Source organism: Kogia breviceps, chromosome 14 (assembly GCF_026419965.1).
Source record: "Kogia breviceps isolate mKogBre1 chromosome 14, mKogBre1 haplotype 1, whole genome shotgun sequence".
NCBI classification, from domain to species: Eukaryota; Metazoa; Chordata; class Mammalia; order Artiodactyla; family Physeteridae; genus Kogia; species Kogia breviceps.
Window position 1 is genome coordinate 34,109,707 of NC_081323.1, and position 13,989 is coordinate 34,123,695.

The 13,989-nt window shown below is 42.8% G+C and overlaps 1 protein-coding gene across 1 annotated transcript in view; it reads right to left on the reverse strand.

Annotated features, from left to right (window-relative positions):
• MACROD2 (mono-ADP ribosylhydrolase 2) overlaps positions 1-13,989 on the reverse strand; it is a 1,977,737-nt gene that overhangs the window by 510,977 nt on the left and 1,452,771 nt on the right. Inside the window, exon 8 of the mRNA XM_067012448.1 lies at positions 8,285-8,358. Within this exon, the coding sequence (XP_066868549.1) occupies positions 8,285-8,358 (74 nt within the window). The remainder of the gene's footprint in view (positions 1-8,284; positions 8,359-13,989) is intronic.

The window sequence follows — 13,989 nt, forward strand, 5'->3', positions numbered from 1 at the left end:
CAGTAGTGAACTGCACCTTACCTCCTCCCACCCAACTTCCAGTAGCCATAAGTCTCATTTTGGCTCCATGAAAGAGGTGAGGAGCTACAGTTACATCATGGCCACCTTGATACAATCCTGCAGGCTTGGAAGTTGTCCTATTATAGTCTCGTGGACCTCCAACCCATATTTTGCAAAGAGACTCATCTTCTTTCAAAAACACAAATCCCAATTCTAGGAACATTCTGCTCATGTCATCTGAGCAAACCTCTTCCTCCATTTTTAAGAACTGTTCACTTAAATATTAATTGTAGAGAATCTCTACTTCACCTGTCTCATGCTACTTATTCTTGGTTTCTACCCAGTACCGGCTTCCATTAAAACCCACGTTTCTTTACCACAAGGTTACAATACAGAGGAAGATACAGCCATCAGAAAATAAACAAGCTGATGATTTGCCCCCTGCATGAAAGTAAGTATTGAAAGCCTACATTTTTAAAAGAGCTCTTACTCACTTTGCTGCTGAGAACAGTGACCCTAAATATTTTTTTCCCAACCCAACATGTTTGAAAGACCTGGAGCAATTCCATTGAAAGCAGTGGTTCCACATAAGAGGAGTTCTGTGAAAGGGGTAGGATAAACTACTTAAAACATGCAGTTTGGGGGAACAAACTTCCAAATTATTCTCAACCTTTCCTTTTCTCTAGTTGAGAATTATTAGCTTGAGATATTAATACTAAGAATAGGAGGTTATTCTGTTTTGTTAAAAGAACCAACACTTTGCCTCAGGTGTGATTCTTCACTCAAGCCAGCAAAATGGGCTTGTTGACTTTGCAGGCTCCTCAATAATCAGTGACACCTTCAGCAAAATATCCTCCTGAAGTAGATATCCTAACCCTAACCCCAAAAATGATGGCAGGGAACATGGCCACTGGCAGCTCCTATGGCCCTGCTCCACCACCGAAGTGGGCCCTAATTTTCCCTTCCCAACTCCAGTTTGTAAAAATAGTCCCAGGAGAAGACTCTCATCAGCCGATTTTGGGTCCCATGCTCACAGATGTATAATACTTTGAGCGACTAAGTTTGGTTGCTTTGAAATAATTGCCACTGGGCACAGAAGCAGGGTTATAGTAGAACACCAAAGTGCCCAACTAGTTGATCTTAGGAATTTCCTTTCCCTTGAACCTTAACTGCCACATCTATAAAATTAAAGATAAACATACCTATCTTGAAGAAAGTTTGGGGAAGATGTTGTAGAAATATGAACAGTATGTGTCCCAAACACAAGTCACGGGACATATCAGAGCTGGCAGAGGAGGACATGTGCTATTTATGTGTCAGCACAGAAATCAACCCCTAAACTACCTGGGACTGTAGGTTGATGTCACTAGAGCACCCTAGGGCCTTGATTATAGAGACATGCCCTGCTAGGAGAAAAAGGATCATCAGACTTTAAAAGAGTTGTCCATGTAGAGTTAGATTAGGGAAAAGGGTGCTTGGGCATCCTTACCTCAGTGCCTGGAAGTGTCTGAGTAACACCCTCCCTACCCTAGGCACACTGGCTAACTGGCAGGGGGCTCACTAACTAAAGCAGCACAATTTATATTATTCCATCTCTTGTGATTCTTACTGATGGGAACAGGATTATGAAACCCGGAAACAACAGCAAGAGGCTCTAATTTCTGGCTGCAAAACTCAGGCGTGCCTGTTGGGAATAGATGCTAAAGCAGCGTGGGGATGGAGAGGCAAGTGGATTTGCCCACTGGCAAGCTCTCAGGTGGGCAGTCTATGGTGACCCCTGGTGCCTGAACACTGCCTCCCACCCAAGAAAGGCAGAAGCTACCTTGGGGCATGGCTTTTATTCTGACAATGGGTATTTAGAATCACAAGATGAAGAGCCAAAACTCACACCTGACCACCAATGTAACTGTCATAAACCTCAACAAAGACAGCCTGAGAACGGAATAGTATTATGTGTATGAGTGAGTGAGTGGGTGAGTGAATGCGTGTGTGTGTGTGTGTGTGTGTGAAAAAGGGGGAAAGAGGGGAGGGAGGGAGGGAGGGAAGAAAGAAGATGGAGGGAAAGAGATAACAAACTGTTTGCAAGTCATGAGGGTTCTTGAAGAGCAAAAGGAACACGGCACACGCACAAAGTCTGGGAATACTTTTCTTCCATTATGTCACAGGCAATAAGCATCATGGGTTCCACCTGAAGACCAGCCTTGGGCTTAGTCAAAGGATACATTTTTACAGCAGCATATTAGGATGATGGGTATTAGTACCATAACCACATTCCTGCACAGAATGTGAAGATTTTAGGATGGCATTTATTTTTCTATATGCACATATCTTAAACTTAACTTGTTCCAGAAACTAAGGCCAGCGCAGATATTCAAGCGATGCTTCTAGACATAAGAAGACACCCCCCCAAGGAGAGCACGGGGCACCTCATCTGCTCCTTCCAGATTTCTGAATGTTAACCACACCACTGTCTTCTGCAGAATTGAAGGATGGTGCTTGTTTTGTATTTCTGTAAACAATCGTCCACAGGAATTGAAACTTGGTGTGAAGTATATAATTTTCCCATCAGAAATGTAAGCATCATTTCATGTTTCATTTAAGCCCCCCGGTTAAGAACCACACAGATCCTAAGGGTGTTCTGTGTCAGTGACATAAGGCAGGCCTCACACTGTTTCTTGGGGTTTTTTTTGGTGATCCATAATATGATTCTGAAATAAAAGTGACAATTTTTAACACTGCATATGTTCAAAAACCTCTGCCAAGAAGGGGAATAAAATAGTCTTGGCGCCAGAAGCTAAAGTGCAACGCTTCCTCTGATCTGTGGTGAGGAAGCAAGTGGCTGTGACCCTGATCTTGTCAAGTTAGCACGAGAACAGCAGATGAAACTTTTAGGAGCCTGAATGTGCCTGTCTTCAGTGGATTCCCAATTCTAGGTTCTGATGGAGAGGAATGTGTTCACCCTTTTCAATACTTTGCGGATTGTGTGTCTAAATGTTGGAAGGCAGGGGAGGATGACAGTGAAGCCAGAAACCAGTATCTTAACTTCTAAAGAACATCAACGATGAGCCCAAAACTAGTTCTGTTCTCTGGCTGCCGTCAGTTGACCTTGGGGCCTAGACCACACTGGGTAATGAAGTCTGGGACCTGGGCTCACAACAAGGTGCAGAGCTGGGCGTCTGTCTCGGTGCCACACTGCCACATACAGCATCTCAGGATGGCCTGCCACATCTGCAGGCACACTACCCAAAGGGACAAACAGCAATACCACAAGGGTCGTGTTTCCCTTGGAAGGCACCGAGTAAACAATTTAAATGACAAGTAGATGACATTTAACATTTTTAACAACAATCTGTTCATGCTAAAAGCACAGTTAAAAAGTATTCTATGCTAGGCAAAGGTCCAAAATCTGCATGCAATGAGAAAAAACTTCCACCTTCCTCCTACACGGAAGAAAACTGATTTTGGTTTTGAAAATGCAGAGCTGGGGTTCCTCCCTGCCAGTGATCCCCAAGTCAAGCCAGGTGCCTACAGAGGGCCTTCAAAGATAAACCAGAGGTTCCTCCATTGAATTGTTCCCACCCCAGAACAGGGGGTCGGCTTGGGGAGGAGGGGTCTGTGGCCAGGAGAGGGGAGATTAGGGAATTCCCATGAAGCAAATGAATGGGAAGGTTTCTGGAAAATGACATCCTCAAAGATCTGCAGAGATGCAGCTGGGGCCTGGTCTCAGGTGAACCATAACCTCCCCTCTGAACCACGGCTGCCCACGGCCACACCTTTAATTAGAGCTCCCAGAATGCTATGCTCCTGCCCATCTGTCAGCTGCTTTATCACTGGCAGAGGGGTGGGGGTTCCAGGTTTGTGTCACACTATAACTGAGGCCTGATTAGTACAATACCTTAGGGTTTCCAGGTTTCAAAGTGCCTGGGAAACCCATTGATCTTCCAGCTTGGAATATTCACCTTGGATGCCTTACCCCCTAAGGTGACTTCCTTACCCCCTAAGGTGACTTCCTGGAAGCCTTAACCACAAGCGCTCTGAGCTGTGGGATGGTTGCCCCCTTGGGGTATTTAAAATCACTGAACATGACCTCCATAATGGGCAAACAGCTCCCAGTATCAAGCTATTTGTGGCTTTTAAAAATGAAAGACATCCTATTCTTCTGCTATCTATGGAAAAACTTATAAATACATACATTGCTCCCTAGACCGATAGCCAGATGGCATGTGAGTCCCTAAGGTGGATCAACAGGACGGGCACGGTAGAAACACCGCTTAGGCTAACCTCCTGATAGGAAAGGGGTGCCTCAGAACTGTGGAGTGAAGAAATCACTATTTCACAAGGAACGGTATTTTTAGACAGCATGACAAATGAGGAATGCATGAAACCGCAGATGATGACGCAGAGCATCCACCCGGAAGTAGGAGTCAGTGCCCCATTTCCGCTGCTCGTTTCCATAACGACCCCTTGTTTTGCTCACTTGTCTCTTTAGTCAAGTTTCTGCTTAAGAAAAATGGGAGCTTTGGGAAACGTCATCATGCCACATGCTGTCAATTTTTTTTTTTTTTTTTATAGCCAACTCTGATATTCTTTTCTCCTGATTTTCTGAGCTCACGCATTCTTAATTCTTAATTTAGCCCAAAATGCCAGCGGGTAATCTCCATTGCTCGCCCCACCTTATGTTTGATCCCTGGGTCTCTCTGCCTCATACCTTATCTCTGCAGTCATGATTGCCATTTCTTTGAATTTCTGTTCTGTGTTTAATTCATCTCTCTGGTCTTCACAGAGCAATCATTCAATTCTCAGTAGTGAATATTCTCTTTTGTTTTTAAATTTTTCAACCAGAAGTCATTATATTTTTTTTAGTTCTGGAAGGTCACTGATGTGCCCTAATAATAATATCTTCTTGAGGATTCTCCTTCCTTTTCTTTTTTAAATTAAAGCTCTGCTCCATCCATTAGCACCAATGCAGTCAGAGCCAACTGTACTATTTGTTCAGCTGGGCTCCCTGAAGTCCCCGAGTCCCCTTAAATATGTGGTGACAACAGCAACAACAACAGTATGCTCACAGCTCAGACTTTGGGCAAATGAAACAAGCAGATGGTGGATGAACAGAACGTGTTTTTCCCTGTCCCGTCCACTGGGCCCAAGTGTGCCGGGTCAGGACTCTTTTGCTATGCTAATGTGTGATTTGTGTAATGAGATAGAATCAAATCAACTATTGTTCAGAGAAAATATTTTCTAAACCTGATGCTGTTGCCTCCTTTACCACCATTACTGTATTCCCAAGAACACTGGTCCCTTGCCTGGATTTACTGTAGGAGCCCCTTAATTAGTCTTCCCTTTTCTACTCTTACATCTTTTAACTTCATTCTCCAAGCAGCAACCAGAATTCTCTCTCTCTTTTTTTTTTTGCGGTACGCAGGCCTCTCACTGCTGTGGCCTCTCTGGTTGCGGAGCACAGGCTACGGACGCACAGGCTCAGCGACCATGGCTCACGGGCTCAGCCGCTGCGCGGCATGTGGGATCTTCCCGGACTGGGGCACGAACCCATGTCCCCTGCATCGGCAGGCGGGCTCTCAACCACTGCGCCACCAGGGAAGCCCCCGAATTTGGTCATTTTAAAGGTGAATCTGATCAGCTACTCCCTGCCCCAAACCCTCAATGATTTCCCATCAAAAGACAGAATAAAAATCACAGTCCCTCCATGAAACCACAACACTCTATGATCTGACCCCTGACCATTCGTCCAAATTTGTCTCCTGCTATTCTTTCATCCCTGTGCTCCACCCACACTCTCTCTTACCCTCTTGCAAACGGTAAACTCATTCTCCCCTCAGGGTTGCCTCTTGTCTTCCCTCTGTGTGCAATGTCCTTCCTCAAGACTTTTGTGTGCCTTGGCATGCTCCTTCCTATCGTCCAAACCTTTGTTCCAGGATTATGTCCTCAGAGCAATCTCTACATTCTCTAAAACCACATCCCCCAAAAACTCACTACTCAAGTACCTTGTTTTACTTTGTACTCTTTGAGCTATTTTATTTGTTTCATTTATATTTCTATTTTCCCAGACTATGAACATCATAAGGAAAAGGTTTTGTTTTTCACTGTTCTGTCCTTAGTATTAGAAAAGTGTGTGAGGCTTCATGGGATTTAATCAATTTTCATCAAATGACTGAATTAATGAATACATAGCTTAAACAATCAAAATGCCAAAAGCATACTGCAATGAAGAGACAACTGAATAAGTCCTTAACCTAGTTTGTTTGTTAACAGAGCAAAAAATAACAACATATTGCTGGATAATCCATTTGTATAGCTTTTATCTATGTCCTACCACTTATAATTCAGTTATCAGGCAAAATCTGACTTGTTCAAATTCATTTAGCCAAGGCGCACTGAAAAGAGAATTAGCACAGGCTATGTTTAAGGTTGCAATGGAAATAACTAAGTTGTGTTTCTCAGTCCAAATTATCTAGATTTTCTACAATGAAACGAAGACATGAGCAAGAAAAGAATATGAAAGCAAAAGAAAGGACTCAAAGACAGAGTAGGCTAGTAAGGAGATCAGAGTAAAAAAACACTAAGTAGGAAACACTAAGCTAACAAACATCTAGGAAAAATAACTTTCTGAATCATTTAGAGACAGTCTATCAGTAGAATTTGTCAATGAGCTGTAAATGTGACCAACACATTTGCTCGTCGTCATCAACTCCTTGATGTTTTGTGTAGTTATGTGTACTCCCATCACATGCCTAGATGGCACATGGGAACTTCCCAAAGTGGGAAATATCCTCGGATTATTATTTTAGTGGAAAGGATAAATTTATACCAATATACCAGCTCACTTGTTAGTTTTTAACTTTGAAACACTACATTTCTGCCAAGCAGATGGTCCAGGAGCCTTTACTATGACCGAGAGATATATTGAAGATTACCCGTTTTCAAAGGGACTGAACATCTCTCCCTGGCCTCAGGGGCATTCCAAGGAGAGGCAGGTCAGACTCTTGGCTCTGAGACTCCAAAGTCTTGAGCTTGTCATTTAACCTTTTGATTCTAGATGAGGATAATGATAGCAATACCTATCCTAGACATTCTATAAGATTGTTGTGAAAATAAAATAATACATGTCAAAGAAATGTTTTGTAAACTGGCTATTTTAGTTATTTTTTTCTGCATCTTAGAGGTTACTAAAGTTATTCTCTAAATTGAAGTTGTCATATGTATACCTTTTAAAGTAAGAGGAAAAGAAACAGCAAGCACCAAAGTATGTTTAGCCGTGAGGTCTTTACTTCTACTTGAAATTAACAATGTTCGTGTCTCTTTTAAAAATGCTGAAATTACAGTAATTAGCAAAAATGATGCTGCTGTTTCTTTAAACACACAAGAGCACCGAGAGCTATCTCTCATTAGGAAACTCCCATAGTCTCTTTCCATATCCAAACATTTCCAAATAATCCATCTCCTACCTAGGAGAAAGCTATATTCATGGGCCATCATAAATGGAACAAAATTCTTTACAGTACTCATGTGAGTATATGAGGAGAAAACCAAAATCGGAAGAAAAATGCACAACATTGTGTGCTGTGTGAAACCTATTTGCTGTAATAACATGTTAATTGCTAAACCTCTGAAATTTAAGCCTCCATAGCATCTCTACTTATTGAATTGCCTTGCTTACTTGAGTAAGTCTCCTGTTCATCACTACATATATCCCAAAGCTCTTATTAAATAAGCAGAATCGGAGGCATGATGAACACTTTGATGGAAGACTTTAGTTTCATAAAAATCCTGATCATGACGATTTAGCTATCAATTATCCAATAGCACACTCAGAAGTCACTTTATAGAAGTGATTAGTTATAAATAGAGATCTTAGATTACTGAAAAAATTACCGACCACCAGGAATCCCCTGTCAACAAAGATAACTTAACTCTTTAAGGAAAATAGCACCAGATGATCCCTGAATTCATCTTAACGAAATCCACCCTGTTCTGTCCTTTACACACAAATCCATATTATCTAACGACATAAAAATGAGATCATGGCTAAATGAATCTGATCATTTTGCCCATCTTCACCACTGAAACCAATCAACATAATCCCTTCAGTCAATTAATTATAGGAAAATATTCAATCACCCATGTAACCCAAATGAAGCAGTATCAGCTAGCTTTGGCTCAACGACTAGGTCAACTTGATATTTATGGAATAAACGCATCTGCCTTTTCAAAACTGAGAATCGAATTCCAGCATCTTGTATGCTCACTGATTGTGTTTTTCTCCTACCTGGTGCTGATTCTTGGCCAGCCATTCCTTAATGGTGCTGAGGGCAATGATTGCAGCAGGCTCGTTTGGAAAACCTAAGTGAAGAACAGAATAAAACAAATTTTTTTAAAAGGCAAAGGCAATAGAGAAGTCAATCATGGTGTGATACTGGGTTTTTCTCATTTAAACAGTATTCATTTCAACCAATTAGTACTGAGCAAGGGAGACCTCAGTAATGTATACACTCCTACACTGCGCATTACAGTATATGAAGCCTGTGATGCTATATACAAGGCATTAAGGGGGCTGGTCCTATGCCCATCTAGAGCTAAAAGGCAATAAAGGACTAACTGTCTCTTCAGTTGTACGATGTCTATTAAAATGTATTTACAGGGCTTCCCTGGTGGCGCGGTGGTTGAGAATCCTCCTGCCGATGCAGGGGACACGGGTTCGTGCCCCGGTCCGGGAAGATCCCACGTGCCGCGGAGCGGCTGGGCCCGTGAGCCGTGGCCGCTGAGCCTGCGCGTCCGGAGCCTGTGCTCCGCAACGGGAGAGGCCACAACAGTGAGAGGCCCGCGTACCGCAAAAAAAAAAAAAAAAAAACCAACTTTTCTCATATGAGGTGTCAGATTAACGTTTATTACCCTCAGTTTACAAATCAAGTAAACGTGGGTCAGAGACTACATGTGGCTGAGGCAGGGTCACGAGGTCAGCAGCACTCCATCAGTGAGCTGGCACAAAACACAGCGAGCAACCTGTCACATAGCCATACCACTGAAAGCTATTGCGCGAATTCAAGGAAGGTAACGCCTGTTCCATTCAGAGCCATTGGGAATGATGTTTCACATGAAGACAATATGAAATGACCCGATTTTGTAGTACAGGTTTGGTTTTAGAAGGGCAGGAAGAATGACGCCCTTATAATACATCGATGAACATGAGCACACATAATCAGAGTTTCTAAAATTCATCCTTTAGTGTATATAAACCAAGCACATTCGAGAACTTGCAGAATCATCAGACATTCTGCCAACAGAGATAAAAATATGTGAAAGAATAACCTTGTAAGTTACTTATTTATGGAGCAGAAAGAAGAAGAGATGGGAGTGACTGTTCTGTTGAAACTACTCTCTTCAAGCTCACCACTGGCTTCCTAATCAAAATGGCCCATAGCCTTTCAATCACTCTTCATCTTTTGGTATTAAATGTGTTTAACTAGTTTTTCATATTTCAATACGTCTTCCCTCCTGAACTTTTTTTTTTTTTTTTTTTTTTTTCCGGTATGCAGGCCTCTCACTGTTGTGGCCTCTCCCGTTGCAGAGCACAGGCTCTGGACGCGCAGGCCTAGCGGCCATGGCTCACAGGCTTAGTTGCTCCGCGGCATGTGGGATCTTCCCGGACCGGGGCACGAACCCGTGTCTCCTGCATCGGCAGGCGGACTCTCAACCACTGCGCCACCAGGGAAGCCCCCTCCTGAACTTTTTAAAAGAGATTTTAAAAATTGTTTTAAAATGTACAATTCAGTGGTTTTTAATATGTCCACAAATTTGTGCAATCATCACCACTAATTCCAGAATATTTTCACTGTCCGAAAAAAAAAAAATCTGTACCCATTAACAGTCATTTCCCAATCTCCCCTCCTCCCAGCCCCTGTCAACTACTAATCTACTTTGTCTCTATAGATTTGCAGATTCTCCTCCTAGATTTTTCAACACTGCCTTCTTCTGTGTCTCCTCCTACCTATTTGACCTCCCCTGGCTCCTTTTTCTAGGAGCATCCATTAAATGTCTGCCATTCCCAACATCCTAAACTCAGATGTCTGAGCTGATACTACAAGCATCATCCATCAATACGTCCGTGAGGACATCATCTTATCAGGGAGGCTCCCGCGACATTGTTCATGCAGACGAAGAAAGAGAGAGGTGTTGTTGAAATGGGGAGATCGGAGATTTAAAAGACCCAGTTTTACTGGAAGGCAAATACATATTCCAGTAGTTCATACTAATGGTTTAAATCTCAGTGGACTTTCAGAGAAAATGTGAGAGAGAAGTAAGAGAGAGGAGTTGTTTGTCCCCACTTCCAAAAATAAATGTTGCTTTTCTAATTAGGTTTCTACATGCTTTGTTAGGGAGTATATTAGGAAAGGGGACAAAACAAAGCAGGGCCAAGCCCCACATGCTCACCGTCATATGAAAAATGTGCATAAGTGCTCAACTTTGCAAATTCATCTATGACATTTGGGATTATGGGTTTGTTTTGCATTGTTTCATCCCTTCCTTAAATTAAGGCTTCAAAATGTAAAACTCTTAAAGTTAGAAAAACCTGTTAATTAAATAATAATTTGTTTAATGAATTAGCTAACTAGAAAAGAGTATGTATACATACATATACACATATGTATATATATGTATAGACAGACACATTTTTAATGAGTCCCTGTCTTTAAAGCCCAAAGTCTGGGGGGAGCAAATAAGAGGCAACCGCAACACAGCAAGACAAGGGCATTTAGGGATGTGAGGACATAGATGAAGAGCACTTAGGGAGGCTTTCTTGGAAAAGATAGACTGTCTAGGGGAGGGAACTATACGTGGGAAGCTGAGGAGACATTGTCCTCAGAAGCAAGCTGTGAGCAGCAAGGAATCGATGGAAAAGGTGAGGGAAAGTCGACGGGGAGAAAGCAGGAGTCCTTGTGGGCTGCAAAGAAAAAGAAGGCATCCAGGATGGGCATGTGTGGTTAGGGGTTACCCAGAAGAGGCTTTTCAGTCCACCTTTTCCCTGAGTTTAACACCAACATTTGCAACCACCCAGATGCCTCCCCTTGACAGGCTCCAGAACCAGAAATGCAATGCGTATTCCTCCACTAAAGGAATCCTTCCTGACTTTCTGGTTCTGGCTTTACCTCTTCCCCCGTCACTGCAGTATCTGGCTGCTTCCCCTGCTGGTAACCAGGTCCTACAGACAGCATCTCTCTGAAGGATCTTACACCACCCTATTCTTTCCTTCTTTTCCCATTGATCTTATCCGAGGTCGGATCAGCTCTCAGCCTGACAACAGCAGGTGACTTGTAACTGTGCCCCTCGGTCTTCGCCCCTCCTTCCATCTATCCAGCACACCACTTCCAGGTGATTCTTCCTGAAGTATAGTTACCACCACCTTACACAAAACCCTGGCAGCCATGGCCGACTCTCTAGCTCCTACAGAGTAAACTTTAGCACCTTAGCTTGGCATTATATACCCCGCGGGCCTTTACAGATATGTGTCTTAGCTTTCCTTAGTTATTCTCTTCCCGTGACAATCTTCTCCAACTTTTTGATATGTTTAAGAAGTATTTAAATAGTAAAATTATAGGGCTGTGTAAAGCTAATAAAACCATAATCACTCTGTTGCAATGGCCATCCGCATTAACCTTTAGAAGGAGTAATTCCCAGCAGAGAAATTATAAAAGTTCTCTCAGAACCATGGCAACTGTGGTCTCTTCTCAATTATGTGTGACCTCTTGGTCACTTTCCCACATTCATCCAAACCTCTGGCACTCAGTTATCGTTTTCATCTCCACCTCAAGGACTGCTATAACCTTGGGCGGTTTCAGCATCCAGGAAGATGACCCACCCAGCAGCTGGCCTGCCAGTGCCCCGACCTGGTCGTTTTTGACAACTCCCACCTTCCCTCCTCCCCAGACCACACCCTGGACCTGGATGTAGTATTTTCCATTCCAAAGCTATTCTCTTAAAACCTGTTCTCTTTAGTTTGTTCAGCTACTTTCCAAGGAACATCCTTTACAAGCATTTGAAGTCTGCTCTGTCCTCAAACCACTCCCCAAATTAATGCCAGCATTTCTCCCCTGAGGGGTCTGACTCTTCGCTCATGCTGTCTTGCTCTTTGCTTTCGCATACCAGCCACACTGGCTTTCTCTCTGTCCTCTGAATATGGCATGTTCCCTTGCACCTTCCTACCGTAAGGCCTTGCTCATGCTGTTTCCTCGTCCTGAAATGATATTTCTCTCCTCTTTTCCCCAGCTTATTTTAACATTTGCCCTCTGCTCAGCCAACACTCCAGCAGGGAAGGCTCCTCTGAGACGGATCACTACCCGTCTTATGCTTTCATAACACCACGTACCTTTTCCTCACAGCACACACCATAGTTGCAATTTGACACTGATTTATGTAAATGTTTGATGAATAATTCTTCATAGAGCAAAAGCCCTAAGGAGACAGATGCCACACCTGTTTTTACTTATCACTGTATCCCTAAAACATTGCCGGCAGTATCCCTAAAACATTGCCGGCACATAGAAGATGATCAACAAATATGTGTTGAATGAATGGACTGTGGACTCGTAAGCCTTTGTATGGACAGCAGAAAAGGCTAATTACTGGGAAGACAAGGGTGTTTAGCCCTAGAGTATGGGGAGGGCCAAGGGATTCTGAGACGTCCAAGCAGAATGTCGTATCCACACTATCCTATTTCATCCCTGAGGGAAAACTATTGAGAAGATGCATTTGAGAAAACACAACTCCTGGTGGGAAGATGTGCTGTAATTAATTAAAAGGGGAGGTAAATATCAAGATAAATATCCCTGAAAACATACTTGCTTTTCAGCAGCATACGTGTACAACATAAAGTAGATGTTCAGGGTAAACAGCAACAGCATGATCCTTTGTCCACTTAACTGCAAGACCCCAAGGGTTACGAGCAAGGCCAGTGAATAGACAAGGGCAGAGTTTTGCCCAGGGATGGGCTCCTGATGACAGCAAGGCCTGCCTCAGAAGGTCTTGACCGTATTCTGGTCACCAGGTGACTCTTGTTCACAAAAGCAGAATGGCCACCCAGAGGGAAGCTTGCAGACAAGCTTCAAATGAATCATTGAATTAGATGACATACAAAATCTCTTCCAAGTATGAGGGTCAATGAGGCCGAACCAGTCATTAATAATTCAGGGCCAAGCGTGCAGAGTTTGTTTGTTTGTGTTTGTGTGTGTGTGCATGTGCGCGCGTGCCCAGGTGTGCGTAGAATCTGCTTCTGTCACTCCAAATCTGCTTAGTTCCTCATTCATTAGGATAGATTATTAAAATTAACTCTTGTTGTAAATGGTGAAGCCGACTTACACAATTTATACAAGATTTTTAAAAATTCACTTTTGTATTTAAATTGCTTGCTAAAGTTTTACATACACACACATATGTATATATATATAAAACCATTCCCAAATCAAGATATAAAACATTTCCAACACCCCAGAAAGCTACCTTGTCCCAGGTCAATATCTATCCCCTGAAGGAACTGCTATTCCCTCCGCTATTATCATAGATTAGTTTTGTCTGTCTTTCCACTTCATATACATGGACAATGTGCACTGTCTCTATTTTGTTCAATATTATGCCTGCCTGATTGATCCATGTATCCATATATCCATGCTATATCTACACCTAGAGCAGCAGCTCATTCTTTTTCATTGTAATGTTGTATTCCATTGAATGAATGAATATTCCACAATTTACCCATTCTAGTGTTGAAGGACAACTGGGTTACTTCCAGTTTGGGGCTATTGTGAATAAAGCTGCCATGAACATTCTCATACATGCCACTTGGTGAACACAAGCACTTGTTTCTGTTGACAGTACACCCAGGAGTTGGGGCTACGGGTCCAGAGGTTATCCAGATGTTTAACTCTGGCAGATTCTGCCAGTTTTCCAAAGCAGCTGTAGTGACGTACACTCCCAACAGAA